Raw genomic sequence first — 27800 nt, forward strand, 5'->3', positions numbered from 1 at the left:
CTTCGAGACCTCCCAGCGAGCCATCCTAGAGGAACCCTTTCTACCTCTGCAGATGGTAACAGCAGAGATCAGTGAGTGGGATCCCAAGCAAAGTTACACGGCAAAGGTTTGGAAAATTAAACTTTGACACTGGAACCACAGCACACAAAAGACCTGTATGCTCAAGTGACTGCCTCCTGAAATAAAGTAATTAAATAGGATCTAGAGTCCCCTGACATAGTAGACAGAAAGTCTAGAATGCAATAAAAATCACTTGTCATACCAAGAACCAAGAAAATCACAACTTGAACGAGAAAAGATAATGAACTGATACCAACACCAGATGAATCAGATGATGGAATAATCTGACAAGGATTTTAAAGCAGCTGTCATACAGATGCTTCAGCAGTCAGTTACAAATTCTCTGGAAACAAATGAAAAATAAAAAATCCCAGCAAAGAAATGGAAATTATAAAAAGAACCAAGGGGGAATTTTAAAATTGAAAAACACAGTAACAAATAAAAAACCAAATGGGCTCAGTAGTAGAGTGGAGATGACAGAGGATAGATAGCATCAGTGGCCTCACCAGATCAACAGAATGATCTGTAAACAGATAGGTCAATAGAATTTACCCCCTCTGAACAACAAAGAGCGCAAACCCCAAGTGGGATAAAACGAAAGGAATCCACACCAAGACCTCTTAGAATTAATGGATCTGAAAAGTAAAAAAGAAAAAATCGTGACAGATGCTAGAGATAAATGATGTAGTAATGTTAATTTGACACCAGATTTCTCCTCTGAATTCATGGAGGCCAGAGGGAGGCGGTACGGTTTTCAAATGTTGTAAGGAAAGAGCTGGCGACCATTAATTCTGTATCTGGCCACGCTGTCCTTCCAGAATGAAGATTAAGTACAGACATGCTTTCAAGAGAACAAAGAATTTGTTGGCTGATCTGCTCTTAAACACTGACTAAACGAAGTTCTTCTAACCTACTGAAATGATAGAAGAAAGATTATTAGAGCAGCAGGAAGTCAGAAAGAATGATGGGAAGATCAGAAATATGGGTCCATGCAGCAGATGATAATTTTTCTCATGATTCTTATAAATCGTATTTGATGATTGAAACAAAAATTAAGATACCATGTAATACTCAGGGCAAAAACATATAATTTAAAAGAGGGAAAGTTAGGGGTGCCTGGGTGGCTCAGTCAGTTAAGCATCTGACTTCAGCTCAAGTCATGATTCTCAGTTCATGTCAGCTCTGCTGACAGCTCAGAGCCCGGAGCCTGCTTTGGATTCTGTGTCTCCCTCTCTCTCTGACCCTCCCCTGCTCGCACTCTGTCTCTCTCTCTCAAAAATAAATAAACATTAAGAAAATTAAAAAAAAATAAAAGAGGGAAAGTTAAGGGACTTGAATGGAAGTGATGTTTCCATACTTGACTTGAGGTATAAAATGTTAATACCAGCAGACTATAATAAGTCATGTATATATGTAAATATACTACACATACAGTATATACATGTCACGTATATGTATGTAACACTCAGAATAACCACTGCAAACACTATACAAAGAGCTACAAACAACTACAAATATTTACAAAAGGATACACCAAAAAACAAGATAAATTAAGATGTAATCCCAAAACACGTTTAAGTAACCTGCAGGAAATCAAGAAAGAGTAACAGGTATGAGAATGAGAGGAAACAAGCAGGAAGCATAATAAAATAGCAGACTTAAGGGCTAGTGTATCAGTAATTGCTTCAAATACAATTCTAAGTGTACCAATCAAGTGATAGCTATTGGCAAAATAGTCCTGTAAAAAAAAACAGGACTCCAAGATATGATGTCTGTGAGAAGCTCCCTTCAAATTTAGTGACATGGGTGGGTTGAGTAAAATGATAGAAAGCCATATACCATGCTGACAGTAATCCAAAAAGCAGGTTTGCCTGTGTAAATATCAGATTAAGTTGACCTCAGAGCAAAGACACTTTCTCTAGAGACAGAGAATGACATTTCATAATGATTAAATGATAATCCATACTAAGTGAGTATATACCAAACATTGGAGGCTCAAAACTGACCTAGTTGAATGGAGAAATTTATAAAAATAAAACTTCATGGTTCTTGTTGGGGGCTCTGAAACCCCCTCTCAACCTCTGCTGGAACTACTTGACTAAAAATCACAAGGTTCTAGAAAATCTGAGCAACATAGTTGATTAATAGGATCTAATTGACAGATAAAGAATATACCATGCAGCAACAGCAGAATACATGTTTTTTCAAGTGCCTTTGGAACATTGACCGGGACAGACCATGTTCTAGGCCATTGAACAATCTCAGCGAGTTTACAACAATTGAAATCATATAGTTGTTCCCTGACCATAATGGGCAAGCTAGAAGTTAATAGAATCGAAAGGTAAATCTCTAACTATATAGAAATTAAACTAACTCCCTTCCTTCCTTCCTTCCTTCTCTTCTTTCTTTCTTTCTTTCTAATAATATTGGTTTCAGGAGTAGAATTTAGTGATTCATCATTTACATATAATACCCACTGCTCATCCCAACAAGTGTCCTCCTTAATAGCAATGACCCATTTAACCCATTCCCTCTACCCACCTCCTCTCCAGCAATTCTCAGTTCTCTGTATTTAAGAGTCCCTTATGGTTTGTCTCCCTCTCTGTTTTTATCTTATTTTTCCTCCCTTCCACTGTGTTCATCTGTTTTGTTTCTTAAATTCGACATATGAGTGAAATCATACAATATTTGTCTTTCTCTGACTTATTTTGTTTAGGATAATACACTCTAGTTCCATCCATGTTGTTCTAAATGGCAAGATTTCTGTAATATTACATTGTGTATATACACCACATCTTCTTTATCCATTCATCAGTTGGTGGACATTTGGGCTCTTTCCATAATTTGGTTGTTGATAATGCTGCTATAAACATTGGGATGCATGTGCCCCTTCGAATCAGCTTTTTTGTATCCTTTGGGTAAATACCTAGTAATGCAATTGCTGGGTTGTAGGTAGTTCTATTATTTTTTAAAATTAATTTATTTTTTAAATTTACATCCAAGTTAGCCTATATAGTGCAACAGTGATTCCAGGGGTAGATTCCTTAATGCTGCTTACCCATTTAGCCCATCCCCCCCGACAACCCCTCCAGCAACCCTCTGTTTGATCTCTATATTTAAGAGTCTCATATGTTTTGTCTGCCACCCTGTTTTTATATTATTTTTGCTTCCTTTCCCTTATGTTCATCTATTTAGTATCTTAGATTCCTCATATGAGTGAAGTCATATGATATTTATCTTTCTCTGACTAGTTTTTTAACACCCTCTAGTTCTATCCAAGTAGTTGCAAATGGCAAAATTTCATTCTTTTTGATTTCCGAGTAATACTCCATTGTATATCTATACCACATCTTCTTTTTTTTTTTTTAATTTTTTTTTTTCAACATTTTTTATTTATTTTTGGGACAGAGAGAGACAGAGCATGAATGGGGGAGGGGCAGAGAGAGAGGGAGACACAGAATCGGAAACAGGCTCCAGGCTCCGAGCCATCAGGCCAGAGCCTGATGCGGGGCTCGAACTCACGGACCGCGAGGTCATGACCTGGCTGAAGTCGGACGCTTAACCGACTGCGCCACCCAGGCACCCCAATATACCACATCTTCTTTATCCATTCACTCGTTGATGGATGTTTGGGCTCTTTCCATACTTTGGCTATTGTCGATAGCGCTGCTATAAACATTGGGGTGCATGTGCCCCTTCGAAACAGCACACCTGTATCCCTTCAATAGATACCCAGTAGTGCAATTGCTGGGTCGTGGTTCTATTTTTAATTTTTTAAGGAACCTCCATACTGTTTTCCATAGTGGCTGCACCAGCTTGCATTCCCACCAGCAATGCAAGAGAGATCCTCTTTCTCCGCATCCTTGCCAACATCTGTTGTTGCCTGAGTTGTTAATGTTAGCCATGCTGACAGGTGTGAGGTTGCATCTCACTGTGGTTTTGATTTGTGTTTCCCTGATGATGAGCGATGTGGAGCGTTTTTTCATGTGTCAGTTGGCCATCTGGATGTCTTCTTTGGAGAAGTGTCTATTCATGTGTTTTGCCCATTTCTTCACTGGATTATTTGATTTTTGGGTGTTGAGTTTTATAAGTTCTCTATAGATTTTGGATACTAAACCTTTATCTGATATGTCATTTGCAAATATCTTCTCCCATTCCGTTGGTTGCCTTTTAGTTTTGCTGATTGTTTCCTTTGGTGTGCAGAAGGTTTTTATTTTGATGAGGTCCCAAATAGTTCATTTTTGCTTTTGTTTCCCTTGCCTCCAGAGACGTGTTGAGTAAGAAGTTGCTGTGGCTGAGGTCAAAGTGGTTTTTGCCTGCTTTCTCCTCGAGGATTCTGATGGCTTCCCATCTTATTTTGAGTTTATTTTTGTGTATGGTGTAAGAAAGTGGTCCAGGTTCATTTTTCTGCACTTTGCTGTCCAGTTTTCCCAGCACTATTTGCTGAGGAGACTGTCTTTATCCCATTAGATATTCTTTCCCGCTTTGTCAAAGATTAGTTGGCCATGTGTTTGTGGGTCCATTTCTGAGTTCTCTATTCTGTTCCATTGATCTGAGTGTCTGTTTTTGTGCCAGTACCATACTCTCTTGATTACAGCTTTGTAATACAGCTTGAAGTCTGGGATTGTGATGCGTCCAGCTTTGGTTTTCTTTTTCAGGATTCCTTTTGGTATTTGGAGTCTTTTCTGGTTCCATACAAATTTGAGGATTGTTTGTTCTAGCTCTGTGAAGAATGCTGGTGTTATTTTGATAGAGATTGCCTATTAATATTTTGGGGAACCTTCATACTGTTTTCCAGAGTGGCTGTGCCAGTTTGCATTCCCACCAACAGTGTAAAAGTGTTCCCCTTTCTCTGCATCCTCTCTAACCTCTGTTGTTTTTTGAGTTTAAGCAATACATTTCTAAATAAGCCCTGGGTCAAAGAAGAAGTCTCAAAAGAAAAGGAAAAAAAACCCAAAACATACAGCTGAATGGTAATAAAAACAAAACAAACTACGTGGGTTGTAGCTCAAGCAGTGCTCATAGGGAAATTTACAGCAGTAAATGCTTACATTAGAAATGAGGCAAGATATCAAATCAGAAATCAATGAAAATCTAAGTGTAAATGTAAATAAAAATCTAAATGTAAATCTAAATAAATGTTGTTTCATTAGAGGACTCAGTACAGCAAAATGTCAGTTTTCCCCAAATTGATCTATAGGTTTAATGTAATTCCTATTAAAATCCCAGTAAGGTTTTTGTAGAAACAGAAGAGCCTAAACAGTGTTGAGGAAGAAGAAGAAAATGGGAGGAATCCTACATCCTGATATTATAGCTTATCGTATCAGACCCACAGATCGACAGAACAGGTTAGAGATCCCAGAAAGAAACCCACAAACATGCCTAAACGACTTTTTACAAAGGTGCAAAAGCAATTCCTTGGAGGAAGGATAACCTTTTCAACAAATGTTGGGATAATTAGGCATCCACAGGCAGAAAACCACCACCAAAATGCACACACCCGAAGTACCTGCACACATACACACGTTGCTTTTAAACTTCACATCTTACATAAAAATTAACTGAACGTGGGTCATGAACTACAGTAAATAAAGTAAAACTATACAACTTTTAGAAAAAAAAAAACAGTTTTAAAATTTTAAGTTTATTTATTTTCAGAGAGACAGCGTGAGTGGTGGAGGGCTCCTCCACCAGTGGTGGAGGGCTCTCTCTCACCAGAGAGAGAGAGAGGGAGAGAGAGAATCAATGCGGGGCTTGAACTCAGTTGGGAGATCATGACCTGAGCCCAAACCCCGAGTCGGATGCTCAACTAACTGAGCCACCCAGGTGCCCCAGAAAAAAAGCGTTTTTAAAAGAGAAACGTGTCATCCCTCTTCTCACATGACTCTGTCTCTCTTATCCTTTTATTCTTTCATCAGTACTTCAGTGCTGTTTGGACATCACACCTCTGGGAAGTTGTCACTTGTCCGGTGAGGCTGGCTGGGTCAGTCATCCGTCTCTCAGGCTCTCGTAATACCTTACTGGACATTTGTCTTTTCTCTGCTTGCCCTGCCCGGCATCTGGGTCTTTTCATGTTTGGGGAATTCCCTTTTGAATTAGCTTTGTTTAGGGCAGGGGCCCATTGCCTGCTTCAGAAGTTAAGGAGGAGACATACTGTTTGCTGGTACCATATGCTGGCAGCGGGGGTATAACAGTATCATCAAGGCTGGTCATTCTCTTTGCCCAAGACTTTGAGTGTGGAGTGAGAGACAGAAGGGCTGGGACACGGAGGGTTCATTCTTGAGCTCGTGGCAGAGGCATCTCCATTTCAGGGGTGGTCGTGGTGATGGTAGCCACAGAGCGGTGGCGTCTACAGTAGATGGCTTCTGAGAGATTGAGGGGTGGTCCTGTGGCCAGCCGTCCTTCGTTCCCGCCTTTCTAAAGATTCTGTGATCTGTGGGGTCCTTTGAACAAATCCCTTTTCTTTAGCCAGAGTCCGTTTCTGTTGCTTGCAAAAGAATCTTGATTGATTCAACCACCCTAGCATAATAGTATTGCACGTTTTGCCTGTTTACTTGCCATTTCCTCCTCAAACTAGATCATGGTTGGGGCTCTGTCTTGTTCGTTATTGTACATTCAACACACGGCATGCTTCAGGTATATTAACCTTTCAGTAAATAATGAAATGTGCAGGTCTTCAACCTTGTTTTCCCATTGGCCTGATATTTAGTGGTAATTATGCTGTGATTTTGGCATTTAGTGGGCTTTTATTTTTAGTTTTCAGTGCTGTTTGCAAGATCTGAATGTTTTGTTTGCCTTCTGGATATTTTATTGGCAACTTGGAAGAGAATTCGTAGTTATCTTGAACAATATTTTTCCTTCACTCCTTAGTTTTCCTAATCCAAGTACCAAACGTGATGGACTGGAGTACGCTTTTCTATCAGGAAAAAATAAAATAAAAGACTTTGTGATTAACCAACATAATAATCAAGCTGGTAGATTTTTTTAATAACTTTCTTTCATTGTGGATAGCATTATAACGTTAGAGCACGCTGATGTATAGCGTATACGCACACATACACACATGCACACGCACACATATGGGCTCCTTGTGTCTCCTCATTTTTCCTGTTGTTAATTCCATCATATTTCAGTCACAGTTGAGATGAGGCAACATCTCCATTATCTTGGATGACTTCATTTTGCCTGGATGACTTTGTTTTGCCTCTCTAACGGAGAATACCTTTGATTGTACCTCCTTAGCACTCTTCCCCTTTCCTCCAATAATATGAGCCAACTCACCATGATCTTTTTTGCGTAGCCTCCTCCCAGGTTTCACTTTTACCGAAATCAGGCCTATCTTGCAGAGTTTCTAGATGGATTTTTCTGATGACATCTGAAAAAGCTTGATAATATCTTGTGATTCCAACTCTAAGTTTATCTTACAGTATTTCTTCAAATTATTTATTCTTACTAGACTCACCGCAGTTTTACCACTCACATATTAAATCGTGTCCTTTTTGGGGGAAAATCTGTCTCTTAACACACATGCCACTTGTCCCCTCAGCAGTTTCAGTATGTTCAAGTTCCACCATTCAGTTGACATAGAATATGCTCTAGGACGCATCCCCTTACTCACTCTCCCTTTCTCAAAGCAGAGATACTCTTTCTTAGGAGTGCTACTCCCCTCTAGGAGCCTGTCTTATCTATCCCTTGGTATTACATATTATTGTACTAATACTATCTGAGGCGGTTGAATGGATTTGAAAATGAAAGCATCAGTGCCATCTTCTCTATAGGGCTTTCAGAGTTAATGGATCATAGGTTTATTTCATTGGGTTTTAGAAAATTTAAAGCACCATCAAAACACTATAATGTTAATTTTCTGCATCATGCGGATACCGTAGGGGCATTTATGGTTATGAAATGCACCTTTTTTTCTTAAAAATGATGCCTTGGTGTTTTCTTTGCCTTGAGGGTTTTATTCAGATTATCATTTGTTTTTTACTTTTGCAGTCGATGCTCCGAGGGAGAGGAGGTTGCTACAAACATACATTCTATGGTATCGAAAGCCATCGTTGCATGGAAACTACCCCAAGCTTGGCATGTGCAAATAAATGTGTCTTCTGCTGGCGGTAAGTAAAAATGAATGGCTGTGGTGACCGAATCCGTAACCATCTGTAATAATCAGTTTCTGTTCAGCCTTTCATTCAAATTTACCTAAAGCTCTGCTGGTTTTAGAAGTAATCCCCATTTCCTTTTCTAATATTATATATTTACGCATTTGTTTTTCCTCAACCAGTTTTGTCAGGGTTTTGCCAAGTTTTTGTCTTTGTGAAGACATAGATTTTAGCTTTGTGAATCCTCTGCATCATAGCTTTGTTATCTTGTTCAATAGTCAATTTTTTTGTTTTGTTTTACTCCCCTGTTCTTTTTCTAACTTAAATTAGACTGTTAGCTCATTAATATTCAGTCTTCTATAAATCCTTAATCAGGAATATTCATCTAAGTACTTCTTCAGCTATGTTCCATAGATTTTGATTAGTTAATTATTTTTCAATTATTTTTTTAATTTGAATATAGTTGACACACACGGTAGATTCAGGTGTGCGATACAGTGATTCAGCAAGTTTATACCTTATGCTGTGCTTACAAGCATAACTCTCGTCCGTCACCATATGGCATTGTTACAATGCCCTTGAATGTTATTTCCTTGTCTGCACCTTTTATTTTTGAGATTTATTCATTCCGTAAGTGGAAGCCGGTATCTATCACTCTCCTTCACCCGTTTTGCCCATCCCTTATTCCTCTCCTCTCTGACAACCTGAGTCAGTTCGTTCTCTATATTTATAGCTCTGATTCTTTTTGTTTGTATCTTTGTTTATTCATTTGTTTTGTTTTTAGATGCTACAGATAAATGAAATCATATATGGCCTTTGTCTGTCTCTGTCTGCCTTATTTCACGTAGCATAATACCCTGGAGGTCCGTCCAAGTTGTAGCACATAGCAGCACCGCATTCTTTTGGGTGGTTGAGTAATATTCCACTGTACGTATACACCACATCTTTATCCAAGCGTCTGTTGATGGACACTTGGGCTGCTTCCATATTGTGGCTGATGTAAATAATGCTGCAATAAACTGGGGTGAATGTATCTTCTCATTTCCTTTGGGTAAATACTCAGTAGTGGAATTATTGAATCATATGGTAATTTTATTGATAATTTTTTAAAGAATCTCCACACTGTTTTCCCCAGTGGCTGTAGCAATTTACATTCCCAACAACTGTGCAGCAGAGTTCCTTTTTCTCCACACCCTCACAAATGCTTCTTATTTCCTGTCTTTTTTACTGTAGTTAGTCTGACAGGTAGGAGGTGATATCTCATTGTGATGTTGATTTGCATTTCCTTGATGATTGGTGATGTTGAGCATTTTTTTATGTGTCTGTTGGCCATCTGGATGTCTTCTTTTAAAAACTGCCTATTCGGGCCCTGTGCCCATTTTAAATCAGATTATTTGCTTTTTGGTGTTGAGTTGTACACGTTCTTTATATGTTTTGGATACTAACCCCTTATCAGAAGATATTTACAAACATCTTCTCCCATTTAGTAGTTGCCTTTTAGTTTTGTTGATTGTTTCCTTTGCTGTGCAGAAGTTTTTTTTTTTTTTTTTTTCTTTTTGCTGTAGTCCCAGTAGTTTAATTTTGCTTTTGTTAACCTCACTTGAGGAGACATATCTAGAAAAATGTTGCTATGGCTGATGTCAAAGAAATTACTGCCTATGCTGTCTTCTAGGAATTTTTTATGGTTTCAGGTCTCACATTTAGGTTTTTAATTCATTTTGAGTTTCTTTTTGTTTATGGTGTTAGAAAGTGATCCAGGGCACCTGGGTGGCTCAGTCGGTTAAGCGGCCGACTTCGGCTCAGGTCATGATCTCACGGTCTGTGAGTTCAAGCCCCGCGTCGGGCTTTGTGCTGCCAGCTCAGAGCCTGGAGCCTGTTTCAGATTTTGTGTCTCCCTCTCTCTGACCCTCCCCTGTTCATGCTCTGTCTCTCCCTGTCTCAAAAAGAAATAAAATGTTAAAAAAATTAAAAAAAAAAATAGAAAGTGATCCAGATTCATTCTTTTGCGTGTGGCTGTCCAGTTTTCCCAGCACCATTTATTGAGGACACTGTCTTTTTCTCATTGTATGTTCTTTCCTCCTTTGTCATAGATTAACTGACCATTGAAGCCTGGGTTTGTTTCTGGACTCTCTATCATGTTCCATTGAGCTATGTGTCTATTTTCGTGTCTGTACTGTTTTGATTACTGCAGCTTTGTAGTACATCTTGAAATCTGGAATTGTGATACCTCTAGCTTTTTTCTTTTCTCTCAAGATTATTTTGGGTATTTGGGTCTTTTGTGGTTCCATATAGATTCCATATAAATTTTATAGTTCCATATAAATTTTATAATTATTTGTTCTAGTTCTGTGAAAAATGCTGTTGGTATTATATTGAATCTATAGATAGCTTTGGATAGTATGGACCTTCTGACAATATTAGTGCTTCTAATCCATGAGCATGGGATGCCTTTCCATTTGTTTGTGTCATCTTCAATTTCTTTCATAAGTGTTGTATGGTTTTCAGAGTACAGGTCTTTCACCTCCTTGGTTAAGTTTATTCCTGCGTATTTTATTCTTTTTGGTACCATTATAAATGGGATTGTTTTCTTAATTTCTCTTTCTGCTACTGTGTTACTAGTATGTAGAAACAACCAATTTCTGGGTATTAATTTTGTATCCTGTGACTTGATTACTTAATTTTATTATTCAGTTGTAAATATTTTCTAATTTATATTATGGCCTCCAAAGACATATTTAGAAAAATTACACATAAGTTAGATTTGGGAGATAATATTTTTGTTTTTAAATTTCAACCAAACTGGAGGCGCCTGGGTGGCTCATTTTGTTAAACATCTGACTCTTGATTTTGGCTTAGGTCATGATCTCAAGGTTTGTGAGTTCAAGCCCTGCATTGGGCTCTGTGCTGACAGCATGGAGCCTGCTTGGGATTCTCTTTGCCTCACTGCCCCTCTCCCTACTGACATGTGTGCATGCACACACATGCTTTTTCTCTGTCTCTCAAAATAAACTTAAAAAGAAACTCAACCAAATTATAGTATGTGATTTTTAATACAAGTTATTTAAAATTTACTGAGAAGTACTATATGTCTAGTAGAAATGGTTAGTGTTTATAAATTTATCATATACTAGTGAAAACAGGGTGCTTTTTTCTTAAGTTTATTCATTGATTTTGAGACAGAGTGAGCGAGTGTGAGTGGGGGAGGGGCAGAGAGAGAATCCCAAGCAGTTGTAGAGCCTGACAGGGGCGCTGAAACTCATGAATGGTGAGATCATGACCTGAGGTGAAATCAAGAGTTGGATGCTCAACTGACTGAGCCACCCAGGCACCCCAAAAGAGGGTATTTTTAATTGTTGGGTAATAAAACAGCAATGAAATTTATTTTATATAACTGATTATTTGTCTTATCATTATTTAGTCATCCTCTTTATCCATAATAATGCCTTTTTGCTTTAAAGTCTATGCTTTGTGATATTAATATAACTATACTAAATTTCTTTTGATTACTAATTCTTGCCCAGTCTTTCTTTTTTGTTCCTTCATGTAACTTCAATCATTGTGCATGCTTATATTTTAGGTGGGCTACTTGTAAACAAGTGTTTGGCTGGATAAATTTTTAAAAATCCACTTTATTGAAGCTTTGTTTACGTACAGTGAAATGCATTTGTTTAAAATTTTTAAAAAATGTTTTATTTATTTTTGAGAGAGAGAGAGAGAGAGAGTGTGTGCAAATTGGGGAGGGACAGAGAGAGAGAGGGAGAGACAGAATCTGAAGGAGGCTCCAGGCTCTGAGCCATCAGCACAGAGCCCGATGCGGGACTGGGACCCATGAACTGTGAGATCAAGACCTGAGCCGAAGTTGGTCACTTAACCGACTAAACCACCCAGTCTCCCTGAAATGCATTTGTTTAAAAGATATAGTTCAGTGAGTTTTGGTATATGTGTACATCTGTGTGACTGTGACCACAATCAAGATGAAGGATATTTTCTGGGCGCCTGGGTGGCTCAGTTAGTTAAGTGTCGGACTTTTGGCTTTGGCCCAGGTCGTGATCTCATGATTCGTGAGTTCAAGCCCCATGTTGGGCTCTGTGCTGGCAGCGTGGAGCCTGCTCCGGATTCTCTGTCCCCCTGTCTCTCTGCCCCTCTCCCATTTGCAGGCACACATGCTCTCTGTCTCTCAAAAATAAATAGATAAACATCTAAAAATACATATTAAAAAAAAGATGAAGGACATTTACGTTAGTCCTGGAGGTTCCCTTGTGCTCTGCCTCTCAGTTAATTTCTCTCGTCTTATCCTAGCACCAGGCAAATTGATTTTCTTTCTGACAATATGTGTTAGTTTGCTTTTTTCTATAGAGTTGCTTAAAAATGGAATCATTCAGTATGCATTTTTGTGTCTGGTTTCTTTCTTTCTTTTTTTTTTTACACATTCATTTACTTTATTTATTTTTTTAATGTGAAATTTATTGTCAAATTGGTTTCTATACAACACCCAGTGCTCATACTAACAGATGCCCTCCTCAATGCTCATCACCCACCCTCCCCTCCCTCTAACCCCCACCAACCCTCAGTTTATTCTCAGTTTTTAAGAGTCTCTTATGGTTTGGCTGTCTCCCTCTCTAACTTTTTCTTTTCCCTTCCCCTCCCCCATGGTCTTCTGTTAAGTTTCTCAGGATATCCACATAAGAGTGAAACATATGGTATCTCTCTTTCTCTGTATGACTTATTTCAGTTAGCATCACACTCTCCAGTTCCATCCACGTTGCTACAAAAGGCCATATTTCATTTTTTCTCATTGCCACGTAGTATTCCATTGTGTACATAAACCACAATTTCTTTATCCATTCATCAGTTGATGGACATTTAGGCTCTTTCCATAATTTGGCTATTATTGAAAGTGCTGCTATAAACCTTGGGGTACAAGTGCCCCTATGCATCAGCACTCCTGTATCCCTTGGGTAAATTCCTAGCAGTGCTATTGCTGGATCATAGGGTAGATCTATTTTTAATTTTTGAGGAACCTCCACACTGTTTTCCAGAGTGGCTGCACCAGTTTGCATTCCCACCAGGAATGCAGGAGGATTCCCGTTTCTCCACATCCTCGCCAGCATCTATAGTCTCCTGATTTGTTCATTTTGGCCACTCTGACTGGCGTGAGGTGATATCTGAGTGTGGTTTTGATTTGTATTTCCCTGATGAGTAGCGACGTTGAGCATCTTTTCATGTGCTTGTTGGCCATCCGGATGTCTTCTTTAGAGAAGTGTCTATTCATGTCTTCTGCCCATATCTTCACTGGATTATTTGTTTTCTGGGTGTGGAGTTTGGTGAGTTCTTTATAGATTTTGGATACTAGCCCTTTGTCTGATATGTCATTTGCAAATATCTTTTCCCATTCCGTTGGTTGCCTTTTAGCTTTGTTGATTGTTCCTTTTCAGTGCAGAAGCTTTTTATCTTGATGAGGTCCCGACAGTTCATTTTTGCTTTTAATTCCCTTGCCTTTGGAGATGTGTCGAGTAAGAAATTGCTGCGGCTGAGGTCAGAGAGGTTTTTCCCTGCTTTCTCCTCCAGTGTTTTGATGGTTTCCTGTCTCGCATTCAATTCCTTTATCCATTTTGAGTTTATTTTTGTGAATGGTGTAAGAAAGTGGTCTAGTTTCATTCTGCTGCATGTTGCTGTCCAGTTCTCCCAGCACCATTTGTTAAAGAGACTGTCTTTTTTCCATTGGATATTCTTTCCTGCTTTGTCAAAGATTAGTTGGCCATACTTTTGTGGGTCCAATTCTGGAGTCTCTATTCTACTCCATTGGTCTATGTGTCTGTTTTTGTGCCAACGCCATGCTGTCTTGATGATTACAGCTTTGTAGTAGAGGCTAAAGTCTGGGATTGTGATGCCTCCCGCTTTGGTCTTCTTCTTCACTATTACTTTGGCTAATTCGGGGTCTTTTGTGGTTCTATACAAATTTAGGATTGCTTGTTCTAGCTTCGAGAAGAATGCTGGTGCAATTTTGATTGGGATTGCATTGAATGTGTAGATTGCATTGGGTAGTATTGACATTTTAACAATATTTTGTGTCTGGTTTCTTTTGTCACACATGTTTTTGGGATTCATTCATGTTGTTACATACATCAGTAATTGTTTTCCTTTTATTGTTGAAGCACACAGTCTGTTGTATGGTTATACCACAGTTTGTTTCTCCATTCATCTGTAGTTGAATATTTGATTTGTTTCCAGGTTTTGACTCAATTATAAAGCTGCTGTGAACATTAGTGTATAAGTCTTTTATAGACCAATATTTTCTTTATAATATTTATTTATTTTTTGAGAGAGAGAGCGAGTGTGCACGCATGTGCGATCAGAGGAGGGGCAGAGAGAGACGGAAACACAGAAGCAGACTCTAGGCCCTGAGCTGTCAGCACAAGATCATGACCTGAGCTGAAGTCGAATGCTTAACCCACTGAGCCACCCAGGTGCCCCTATAGACCAATATTTTCACTTGTATATGGAATTGATGGATTTTTTTTTAAAGTTTTTAATGTTTATTTATTTTTAAGAGAGAGAGACAGCACGAGCAGGGGAGGGGCAGAGAGAGAGGGAGACACAGAATCCAAAGTAAGTTCCAGGCTCTGAGCTGTCAGCACAGAGCCCGACATGGAGCTCGAACCCACGAGCCATGAGACTGTGACCTGAGCCGAAATCCGATGCCTAACTGAACCACTCAGGCGCCCCTGGAATTGCTGGATTTTTAGAAGTCTGTTTGGAGTTCAGTTGGTCTTATTGTGATTGTTGGTATTGATAAATATTGATAAATTAATAAATTAACGAATATTTACTTTAATTCTCTCGTTTTGTGATTTGTGTTTACCTTGCTTTTCTACATTTTATTGTCTTTTTAAGACTACTTTAATGCTAAGGTATCATGTTAGGTGTTTTGTTATAGGAAGCTCTTTTATTTATCTTGCTGGAAATTCAAGGTGTTGAATTCAAATGTCTTTAAGCCAACTACAGTCCCTCATATGTAGAATTCAATCTTTTAAAGTTGGAAATTTTAAGTGAAAGAAAATGTCTAAATTGCAGAAATCTTTTGTGCTTGCTACTAATCCATTTTTCTCTTTCGCTAACACCTGTTTGCTTTTCACCACCTCAATTCTCTGCTGGCTGATGTCTCCATTGCAGTTCGTTTTGTTATGATAGCTAGTGACTTCTTTACTATCAAATCGAATAGAGGTGACTTAATTCTCCTCTAAATTGAACTCCAGGAAAACTTGCTAGAAAACAAGGCTCTCTACTTCTATTGGATTCAGACACACCTGTCTTTTCTAGTGTTTTCTCCCAGCCCTTTGACAGTTACTTTTTAATTTCCCCTTTTAGCTCTTTGGCTTATTGTTGACCTGATGAATCTTTCTGATTCTACCCTTGGCTTTCTTTTGTTGCTCTATGTTATAATGGGAGGGGTAGTAAACCATCTCTGTGGCTTCATTAAATACCTGGAGTTTGACACCTTTCTATTCTTTATCTCTAGCCCGTCTCCTTTCTGAGTTTTCATCCTTGGTTTGCAGTTGCCTGTTGGATATATTGTCTCAGATGATCCACAAGTACTTTAAGTCCCATTTGTCCACAGTGGACAATATACTGTTAACTATAATAACAATTATACTGTTAACCTCTTCATACTATTTTGGTAATGGCACCATTAGTTATCCAGTGGCTTAGGCTGAAAAGTTCATCTTCCTCTAACTCACTATATCCATTTGTATACTTAATTCTGGAGTCTCAATATTTCATTCTTTAGCAACCAGAATGATTTAATACTTTCCAGTCTATGCCATTTCTTGATTTATCTATCCTGTTGGTACAAGACCTATAATTCTTCTCTTGAGAAAAGGTTTTATATCATTGGTCATAAAAGTAATCCATGTTTATTGTAGAAACTTTTGGAAAATACCAAAAAGTATAAAGAGAAACAACTATCTACAATTCCAGAATCCAGACAAATCATAGTTAACACTTTCCAGTATTTGCTTTCATTCTTTTTTTCCTGGGTCTTCTCACTTTTTTAAAAATGTGGTTGAAACCATTCTCTAATTTGTTTTACATCCTTTTTTAGTCTTTAATATATGACTCTTGTTCTATCATTAAAATCTTATAGGCATAAACTTTTTGTTTTAAAATAATTCTAGGGGTACTTGGGTGGCTTTAGCTAGTTAAGCATCCAACTTCGGCTCAGATTCATGAGTTTGAGCCCCACATCAGACTCTGTGCTCATAGCTCAGAGCCTAGAGCCTGCTTTGGATTCTGTGTCTCCCTTTCTCTCTACCCCTAACCCACTCGTGCTCTGTCTCTCTCTCCCTCAAAAATGAATAAACATTACAATTTTTTAAAAAATAATTCTCGGTGTGATGTGCCTGGGTGGCTCAGTTGGTTAAGCACCCAAATTCAGTTCAGGTCATGATCTTGCGGTTCGTGGGTTCAAGCCCTGAGTCGGGCTCTGTGCTGAGCTCAGAGCCTGGAATCTGCTTCTGACTCTGTGCTCTGTCTCTCTCTGCCCCTCTCCACTCATGCTCTTTGAAAAATAAACATTAAAAAAATTAATTACAGATTTGCAGAAGAGTTACAAAGATCGTAGGGTTTCTGTATATCTTTCACCTAATGTTCCCTAATGTTAAGAAAGACCTTACTTAACTCTGGAACAATGATCAAAACCAAGAAATTAATATTGATGCAATGCTATTAATGAAACTGGAAACTATTTGAGTTTCTTCAGCTTTCCCACTAATGGTCTTTCAGGATTCAGTTTGGGATCCCACATCACATTGAGTTGTTATGTCTCTTTAGTTTTCTCTAGTCTGCCATAGTTCTTTCCTTGTTCTTCATGATTTCGACACCTTTGAAGAGTTTTGGTCAGATATTTTGTCTAATGTTTTCTCATGGTTAAAGTGAAATTATGGATTTGGGGAAGACTACCATAAAAGGAATGTGACCTTTCCAGCAGGTCTTATTAAGGGCTATATGATATCAATATGTCCTAATACTGGTGTTGTTAACCTTTATCATTTAATTAAGGTAGCGTTTGCCAGGCTTTCAAGTGTAATGTTCCACCTTAAAATTGATTTCTTCTTCGTAAGTAATAAATATTTTGATAAGATACTTTGAGCCTATGCAAATATGCTGTTTCTCTTTAAGCATTTGCCCACTAAATATTTCATTCGTTTGTGGATTTTTGCCTGCATCAAATTGTTGCTTTAGTGTTCTAATGTTTATTTTTTATTTCCTTTTTTTTTTTTTTTAACATATAATGGAATTCTTCTGTGAGGAAGCATCATTTCTCCCCCATTTTAAAATTTATATTATATTAGTTTGGACTCAAGGATACTTATTCCTTTGGTTATAATCCAATACTATTATTATTTACTACTCATATTTTTCTAGCTTTGGCCATTAAGAGTTCTGTTGGGTTGACTTCTGTGGCTTTTCTTTCATTTAAAACACTGTGTGTTATATGACTCCAGAAGAAGTTTCAGGCTCAATTTGTGTTTTCCCTGACCAGCCTTGGAATCAACCACTTCTCTAAGGAGCCTTAGTTTCCCTTATTGAAGAATGATACTTAAAGTCTAAAATTTGGATGCTTGCTATGTTCACTGTTATTGAGGTGTTAGTGCTTCCAGGCCTTCTCAGCAGATAGAAGTAGAAAATACATGTATGTGTGTATATCTGTCTGTGCATATTAAATTATGGAACCATGAATTTGTACTGATACCTTCAACTCCTATCAGCATCACAGAGCTCATTCTGGCATACCCTTATTTTGTAACTTTTTTCTTGGGCAGTAAGAACCTGGCCTGGCTGTTTTCAACTACAACATATTAATGTCAATTATAGTTAAATGCATGAGAGGGACTTTTAGAATTGCAAACTGACACTTTGGGAGAAATAAATTTATTTTAGGATGGCTTTTTCTGGCTTTGTTATCAGGATGATGCTAATCTCATAGAATGAGTTAGGAAGTGTTCCCTCCTCTTTTATTTTTTGGAAAAGTTTGGGAAGAATTGGTGTTGATTCTTTGAATCCTTAGAGGAATTCACCAGTAAAACCTGTTTTGGGGCTTTTCTTTGCAGGGAGGTTTTACTTACTGATTCACTTACTTTACTTGTCATAAGTTGGTTTAAATTTTCCATTTCTACATGAGTCAGTTTTGGGAACTTGTATATTTCTAAGAATTTGTTCATTTTGTCTAGTTTATCTAATTTGTTGGCATATAGTTGTTTATAGTCTTTTCATAATCCTCTTTGTTTCTGTAAGGTTGGTAGTGAGGTGTTAATTTTCATTTCCGAATTTAATAATTTGAGTCTTTTTTTTTCAATCTAGGTAAAGGTTTGTCAGTGTTGTTGATCTTTGCAAGAACCAGTTTTTGGGCTCACTGATGTTTTTGTTTTGTTGGCTCTAATGTTTTTGTTTCTATTCTGATCTTTATGATATCCTTCCTTTTGCTGCCTTGAACTTCATTTGCTTTTCTTTTTTCTAGTATTTTATGGTATATAGTTAGGTAATTGATTTTTTTTTTTTTAACGTAGGTGTTTATAGCTATACATTTCCCTCTGAGCACTGTTTTAGCTACATTCCATTCATCTCTTAAGTATTTTGTAATATCCCTATGTTTTCTTCTTTGATCCATTGGTTGTTTAAAAGTGTTATGTTTAATTTCCACACATTAATATTTCAGTTTCCTTTCTGTTCTTCATTTCTGATTTTATGCCATTGTGGTTGAAGCAAATATTTCGTATGATTTCAGTCTTTTAAAGTTCATTGACACTATTTTTTTGGCCTAACATATGGTACAACTTTGAAAATGTGCTATGTACACTTGAAAAAAATGTGTATTCTGATGTTTTGGGGTATATTGTTTTGTTTATGTCGTAGGTATTTTTGGTTTATCATATTGTTCAAATGTACTATTTCTTTATTGATCTTCTGCCTAGTTCTGTCCGTTATTTAAAATGTGGATTTGAATTTTAGAATTATTAATTTAGAGCTGTATTTTCTCCTTAGCTTATAAATTTCTGCTTCATATATTTTGGTGTTCTTTTATTAAGTATGTATTTTGTTATAATTGTTAACATGTTCTTGATGGATTAACCTGTTTATCAATATATAATGTTCTTCTTTGTCTTTTGTAGCAGTTTTTGACTTAAAGTCTATTTTGTGTTATATTAGTATAGCTGCCTCAGCTCTCTTTTGGTTACTATTTGTATTAAATGTTTTTTCCTCCTTTCACTTCTATTTGTGTCTTTGGATCTAAAGTGAATCTCTTGTAGGCAGCATATTGTTAGATTTTTTTTTTAAGTTTATTTATTTATTGTGAGAGAGTTGGTGGGGGAGGGCAGAAAGAGAGAGAGAGAGAGAGAGAGAGAGAGAGAGAGAGAGAGAGAATCCCAATCAGGCTCCACACTATCAGTGCAGAGCCCTAAGCAGGGCTCTAACTCACGAATTGATAGATCATGACCTGAGCTGAAACCAAGAGTCAGACGCTTAACTGACTGAGCCACCCAGGCGCCCCTAGATTTTTTTTTTTAAATCCATTTTGCCAATCTCTGGCTTTTTTTTTTTTTTTTTTAATGTTTATTTATTTTTAAGAGAGAGACGACAGAGTGTGAGCGGGTGAGGGGCAGAGAGAGAGAGAGAGAGGGAGACACAGAATCCAGAGCAGGCTCCAGGCTCTAGGCTCTGAGCTGTTGGCATAGAGCATGATGGGGGGCTCAAACTCACGAACTGCGAGATCATGATCTGAGCTGAAGTCAGATGCTTACCCAGCTAAGCCACCCAGGCGCCCCAATCTCTGGCTTTTAATTAGAGAATGTGATCCATTCAGTTTTGCTCTTTGTTTTTATAAGTTTTTAATCTTTTCGGCTGCGCACTTTATTACTGCCTTCTTTTGTGTTTGATTTTTTGTTGTGTACAATTTGACATAACACAATTTGTTGTGTACAATGTTTCCCTTTCTGTACATTTTTTAGTTATTTTCTTGGTTATTCCCCTCGGGATTAAAACTAACCTCTTAAACTTATAACACTCTACATTTAATTTTCTTTATTTGTGGTAGTTCTATAAAGTTGGCACGAATCCTGCATTAGCAAATACTAAACTGTGACTTTTAGGAGAAATAAAGGATTAGGTTCTTGCACTCCTCTTGGCACAACATATTTGCCATCTTATCAGCACATAACTTTGTTTTATGTGTGTTTCTGTTTAAAGATGCCTTATTTTATATATACTGTTGATTCATTAACCTTGAACTTACGGCCAACAGCACTGTAATTCACGCCTCAATGAAGATTACCTAACACACGTATTTTCCCTGCAAGGCACATCACACCTAAGAACACTACACGGCACTTTAGCGGTGTGCTTGGAGACTATTTTAAATAGTAGCATCACTAACAAACAGCACAAAGTGCAGAAAATGGGGCATTAAGTTGACTGCCAAAAGAACACTGTTTGCGGTACAAGAGCTTAAACAAGAAGGCAAAGAGAACATTGCCTTGTTTGACCTCAGTTGGGAGTGTGTGTACTATGCGACTCAAATTTTTTGCTGCTCTCTGAGTGGCCACGAATGACCACAAATATGCCTCAAATATCGATTTTGGGGTTACAGATAAAGTTTAGCCAGTAGGTGATTTTGCAAATATGGAATCAGCAAATAGTGAGGATTGACTTTATTTTGAACTATGACCACCCTTGGTTCAACTGTATTCAAAAACTTTGTTCATACAGAGCTTCATTCCCGTTCTTTTATGTTGTCACAAATTACAACTTTATGCATTGTGTGCTCATTAACATACATTTGTGATTATTGTTATATACATCTGTCTTTTAAATTGTATAGGAAAAAAAGAGGAATTAGAATCCAAAAGTGCGGTAATACAGACTTCTGTATTTGCCTATGTAATAACCTTTATGTTGTTCTGTATTTCTTTGTTTGGTGCATGTCTGTCTAGTGTCCTGTCATTTCTGCTTCAGGGACTGCCTTTAGCATTTCTTATAGTACAGGTCTTAATATTTCCTTCGGTTTTGAAGAATAGCTTTGCCAGATAGAGAATTCCTGGCTAACATTTTTTTTCCTTTTAGCATTTTAAATATGTCATCCCACTGCGTCCTGACCTTGATTGTTTCTGCTGAGAAATTGACTGTTAATCTTACTGAGAATCCCTTATGTGTGATGAATGTCTTCTCTTGCTTCCTTCAAGATTCTTGAATCCTTTGTTTTTCAGCAGTTTGATGAACTGCTGTGTCTTGGTGTGGATTTTTTGAATGAATTCTGCTTGAGTTCATTGAGCTTGTTGGATGTGTAAATTCGTGTCTTTAATTTGGGAAGTTGTTACATTATCTTTTCACATATTCTTTCTGCCCCTTTTTCCCTTTCCTCTCCTTCTGGGACTTCCATTAAACATATGTTGGTATTCTTGTTTTTTTTTTTTTTTAAATATTTATTATTTATTAGAGAGAGAGAGAGAGAGAGAGGCAGAGACAGAGAATAAGCAGGGGAGGGGCAGAGAGAGAGGGAGACACAGAATCCAAAGGAGGCTCCAGGCTCTGAGCTGTCAGCACAGAGCCCAATGCGGGGCTCAAACCCATAAACAGTGAGGTCATGACCTGAGCAGAAGTTGGATGCCTAACTGACTAAGCCACCCAGGCGCCTTGTATGTTGGTATTCTTGATGGTTGTCCCACAGGTCTTGTAAGGCTGCGTGCACTTTTCTTCATACTTTTTTTTTTTCCAGTTCCTCAGATTGGATAATTGACATATCTTCAAATTCACTGATTCTTTCTTCTCAAAGGCTGTTCAATCTGCTGTTGCAGCCCTCTGCTGAATTTTTTATTTGTTATACTTTTCAGTTCTAGAACTTCTTTTTGGTTTCTTTTTATCATTTGTATTTCTTAATTTATTGTCAGCATCTGTTGAGATCTTTCTCCTGGTTTTCTTCAGCTCTTTGACCATGGTTTCCTTTAGCTCTTTGAGCATGTTTAAGACAGGTGACTTAGTCTTCTTCTAGTAAGTGTAATGTTTGTGCTTCTTTAAGGAGAGTTTTTGTTAATTTCTCCTGTGAGTGGTCCATGCTTTTCTTGTTTCTTTGTATGCTTTGTAATGTTTTATTGACAACTGACATTTTGGATATTATGATGTGCTAACTCTGAAAATCAGATTCTTCCCATTCTTCAGGTTTTTGTTGCTTGCTCTGGGTTTTAGTTGTTTGTTTAGTGAGTTTCTAGACTATTTTTATACAGACTTTATTCTATGTTGTGTATTGTCTGTGAAGCCTTTGTTTTAGTGGCCAGGAAATGTGTTGACAGAGATTTCCTTGAGCACATGGAGTCAAAGAAAAAAAGAGGAATACCCCCCCCCCCCCCCCCCCCCCAGTCTTTGCAGATAGATTCTGTGTTGGGGCATTCCTTCAAAGCTTGGCCAGGCTGTTTATTGACAACTCTGTCTTTGCCTTCACTGCCTGCATGTGCTGGGCCTGAAAATCAGATGTAGGTGAAAGTTTAGTGTCTTTTCAGGGCTTTTCCTAGAATGCATTGTGTCCTCGGTGTGGTTCAGGCTTCTTTTATTCCCTGGTGTATGTGAGTGCTTTTCAGTGCTTTGACTCACCCAGGACACTGTCTCCCAGCGTTTCTTTACAGGCAGTCAGCCACGTGTTGTTTTCTTACTTTGGTGCATTCAGCAGCAGATTGTTTATCTCCTGAGATCTGTGCAGAGTTCTTTTTTTTTTTTTTTTTTTAAACTTTGATTACAGAGTTTTTTGAATATAGGTAAATAGTATAATAAGATTTTTTGTGTGCATTTTATTAACACAAAGCCAGTCGCGTTCCATTTATCTTACTATTTATCCATTTATCGTTACTATTTTGATGCAAATCCCAGCCATCATATTGTTCTGTCTGTACATATCTCAGTTGAAGGTTACTATATGTGCTGCCGAAGCGAGCACTCTCAGTTGAAGGTTAATACAAAAAATAATATCTTTTAAGAAAGAATACACCCATAATATCATCATCTCATTAAATTCTCATCATCTCCTATTGAAGGAAGTACATGTATTCCCTTGTCTAGTTATCCAGGGATATAGTGGAAAACAACAACAACAACTGAAATGTATCTCTTTGGACATCTTGTTAAATCAGTGATTCTCAGCTGGAGCAAAATTGCTGCTTTTCACTTGTGGGGGGGGGGGGCAGGGCAGAACCTGGGCCATTTGACAATGTCTAGAAACATTTTGTATCATTCTTATCGAGGGAGGTACTTCTGGTGTCTTTTGGGCAGAGGTCAGAGATGCTCCTAAACATCCTGTATTGCACAGGACAGGACAAACCTGTACAACAAAGAATTACCGTGTCCAAAATGTCAGTCGTGCTGAGGTTGAAAAGTCCTGTGTATAGTCTAGATCCGTGGCTCCTATTTCAGTCAAGGAGATTGCTAAAATGTGGTGGCATTGCAATAAAATGATACGTCACACCTCCTTTTTATTTAATTTAATTAATTAATCTATCTATCTTTATTTTAGAGAGAGAACACAAGAAGGGGAGAGGGGCAGAGGGAGAGGGAGAGGGAATCTTAAGCAGGCTCCATGCTCAGCGCAGAGCTCAACGTGGGGCTTGATCCCACGATCCTAGGATCATGACCTGAGCTGAAACCAAGAGTCAGATGCTCAACCAACTGAGCCGCCTGGGTGCCTCATTACATCTCCTGTTTAGTGATAGAGTATGTGCTTACAAGTCTTAAAATATTATAGGATGAATATTTGCAAAACAAAAGTCATATGATTGTGTGAACTGAAATATTTGGATCACCTAATACTTAGCTTGTAGAGGAGAGAATCAAGTGCTTTGTGTCCTAGTTCTCATTGCTACACATTTTATAGTCTCTTCTCTCTTCCTAAAATTCTTGACATAAGTAGTTGTGTGTGTGTGTGTGTGTGTGTGTGTGTCTGTCGTTGTTTTTTTAAAAAAAATTTTTTTTTTTAACGTTTATTTATTTTTGAGACAGAGAGAGATAGAGAATGAACAGGGGAGGGGCAGAGAGAGAGGGAGACACAGAATCGGAAGCAGGCTCCAGGCTCTGAGCCATCAGCCCAGAGCCCGACGCGGGGCTCGAACTCACGGACCACGAGATCATGACCTGAGGTGAAGACGCTTAACCGACTGAGCCACCCAGGCGCCCCTGTCGTGGTTGTTTTTGAAGGTCAAGATTCAAAAGAGGATTTCGTGGGTAATACCCCTTACTTGTATTACCTGTTTATAGCCAGTAATGCAGTTCTTTAGTTTCTGAGGCAATACATTTACCCAGTTTTTAAAAAAGCAAACAATATACTTAACAAATTCATTAGTGAGATGTTAGAAAGATAAAAGTAAATGGAGAGGTTTCCTGTACTGTGGCTTCTGATAAAGAAGTACTAATACACTGACTTTTAAGATTAGAATCCACCATCTGGTTCCGTTATAAATAATTCAGTACATATGTTAGAAAAGGCCTACAAAAATTGATTTAAATGCTTATGTGAGCATTTTGTTTATTTTTGTTTCATTTTACAGGTTCTTAAAAACAGCCTCTGAGCCTCAGTTTTCTTAACTGTAAAATAACAGTAATACCTTCCTTACAAGGTTGCTATGAGGCTTAATTGCTTGAGGGAGATGGTGCGTATGAAAGTACTTCAAACTGCAACATGATGTGCAGATGTGAGTTTTCCTAAATGAGTTTCTCTGACTTCATTTGGATAATATGGGTAGCAGATGGCTTTAGATAGATAAAATATTACTCTGCTCATTTTCAGAAAGAGTTGTTGAGTGTTATGTGTGTAGATAGCCCAGACTTACCATTGTTTGTCTCCCGTTTCTGCCTGTGTAAGTGAAAATTTTTACTTTGAGATGTCAAGTTAAGAGTTATATCTGTCTTGGGGCGCCTGGGTGGCTCAGTCAGTTGAGCATCCGACTTTGGCTCAGGTCATGATCCTTGTGTTCATAGGTTTGAGCCCCACGTCAGGCTCTGTGCTGACAGCCCGGAGCCTAGAGCCTGTTTGGATTCCATGTCTCCCCCTCTCTCTGCCCCTCCCCTGCTTGTGCTCTGTCTTTCTCTGTCTCTGAATAAATAAATAAATAATACGTTAAAAAATTTTTTTAAAAAAAGTTGTATCTGTCTTGAACAAATAACCTGATTACAAAAATGGGCAAAGGATCTGAACAGACTTCTTCAGAGAAGATATACAAATAACACATGAAAAGGTAATAATATTCCCCAATTGGAAATAAACGAAATGCTCATCAGCTGATGCATGGGTAAACAAAATATCCACCAATGGAATATTATTTGGAAACAAAAAGAAATGAGATAGTGATACATAGTACAAATTGATGAACCTTGAAAACGTAACACTAAGTGAAAGAAGCCAATCACAAAAAAACATATGGATAATCGTATCATTTATTTCTGTGAAATGCCCCAGGATAGAGGAACCTGTAGACACAGAAAGTAGATCAATGGTTGCTTAGGGTCTGGGGGGATGTGTGGATTGAAGAGTGATAGCGAAGTGGAGCAGGGTTTCTTTTGGGGGTTGACCAAAATGTTCTAACATTGCTTTGTGGTGATGGATGCCCAACTCTATGAACATACATACTGAATGCCATTGGGTTGTACACTTTAAATGGAATTTTATGGTAGGTGAATTATATTTGAATAAAGCTTTTAAGAAAGTTTTGCTTGAATGGTAAACACGAGTCTTTAAAATATATTTTAAATGTATTTTGAAAGGTCATCCTTGCATATAGTGAAAATTCAAAATGCGTAAAAGGTTATACTGTGAAAATCCTTTTTTCATCCTTGTCTTTCAGTCAGTTGGGTTTTCAGAGATATTCTGCACAGGTGCTAATAGATATTGTGTGTGTGTGTGTGTGTGTGTGTGTGTGTGTGTGTGTGTGTCTTTGTAAACACACACACACACACAAGTGGCAGACTGCTTTACAGTGTTCTGCATGTTGCTTTTTTTTGTTCCTACTTTATAGAGATCTTTTCATATCAAAGCGCATATAGATTTAGAACCAGATTTTAATCTGTTAAATTAAATCATCGTTTGGAAAGCAAGAGAGAAACATGTTCAAAGGGCCTTTGTCTTTAAAGTAGTGACTAAGGTGTGTCTCTTCCACAAAATTTCCTCATTCCCCATATTTAGTAGGATTGTAATTTAATTTTGCTCCAAAGTAATGTTGTTGTTGTTGTTGTTACTTTTATTACTACTGTGGTAAGAATACCTGAGATCTGCTCTCTTAACAAAATTTTAAGAGTACAATACAGTATTGTTCATCGAAATGAAAGGTTCTCTAGAACTTAATAATCTTATGTAACTGAAGCTTTATATTTGTTAAATAGCAATTCCCAATTTCCCCCTCCTTTAGCCCCTGGCAACACCATTCTACTCTCTGCCTCTGTGTGTGTGACTATTTTATAGACCCTATATAAGTGATATCGTGCAGTATTTGTCCTTCTGTAGACAGTCTATTTCATTTTAGCATGATGTCTCCCAGGTTAGTCCACTTTGTCACATATGGCAGCATTTTCTTCTTTTTTAAGGCTGAATGATATTCCATTGTATGTGTATACCACATTTTTTTTATTCACACATCGTGGCTAATAATGCTGCAGTAAACGTGGGAGTGGGTATATCTGTTTGAGATTCTGTTTTTCATTCTTTTGGAAAAATACACAGAAGTGGGATTCTTATCAAATGGTAGTTCTCTTCTTAATTATTTTTATAACTTCCATACTGCTTTCCATAGTGGCTATACCATTTTGCTTTTCTTCTTCTTTTTTTTTTTTTTTAATTTTTTTTTTAATGTTTATTTATGTTTGAGAGAGACAGAGACAGAATGCAAGTGGGTTGGGACAGAGAGAAGAGGGAGACACAGAATCTGAAACAGGCTCCAGGCTCTGGGCTGTCAGCACAGAGCCCGACGCGGGGCTCGAACTCACGAGCCCATTTTGCTTTTCTAATATAGTGCATAAGGTTCTGATTTCTCCATATGCTTGCCAACATGTGTTATTTTATTTTACTTTATTTTTTGTCTGATAGTGGCCATAGTCATGGGTATGAGATGATATCTTATTGTGATTTTGATTTGCATTTCCCTGATGATTAGTAATGTTGAGAATTTTTTAATATACCTGTCGGTCGTTTGTATGTCTTCTTTGGAGAAATGTCAAGTCCTCTGCCCATTTAAAAATTGAGTTACAAGTCCTCTGTCCACTTTAAAATTGAATTATTATTATTATTTGCTATTGAATTAATGGAATTCCATATATATTTTGGTTATTGACCCTTATCTGATATATAGTTTGTAAATATCTTTGTCTATTTCTTAGGTTATCTGTTCACTCTGTTGTGTTTTGGGTTTTTTGTTTTTTTGTGTTTTTTTTTGGCCTGAATGTGCTTTGTAGTTTGGTTTAAGGCAAATGAACTTGAGCTGTTCCCGTAAATTTTTTGATGTGCTCTTTTTGCTCTGGTAGAAGATAAATAGCAAATAAATTTCAAGAACAAAATCTTAAAGACTTGATTAGGTAGTGTGGTGTGTGGGGATGTTATCAATCAAATGCAATTGAAATTGG

The 27800-nt window shown here is 37.7% G+C and overlaps 1 protein-coding gene across 2 annotated transcripts in view; it reads left to right on the forward strand.

Moving 5' to 3' along the window:
- The window catches only part of LOC109250645 (S-adenosyl-L-methionine-dependent tRNA 4-demethylwyosine synthase TYW1), a 214866-nt gene that overhangs the window by 65854 nt on the left and 121212 nt on the right, over nt 1-27800 (forward strand). For both annotated transcript variants that reach the window (XM_019421733.2, XM_019421734.2), the window contains exon 10: nt 8056-8174. In XM_019421733.2, coding sequence (XP_019277278.1) covers nt 8056-8174 — 119 coding nt within the window. The remainder of the gene's footprint in view (nt 1-8055; nt 8175-27800) is intronic.

The sequence above is a fragment of the Panthera pardus genome, unplaced genomic scaffold (genome assembly GCF_024362965.1).
Source record: "Panthera pardus isolate Hobbes unplaced genomic scaffold, ASM2436296v1 HiC_scaffold_4, whole genome shotgun sequence".
Taxonomy (NCBI): domain Eukaryota; kingdom Metazoa; phylum Chordata; class Mammalia; order Carnivora; family Felidae; genus Panthera; species Panthera pardus.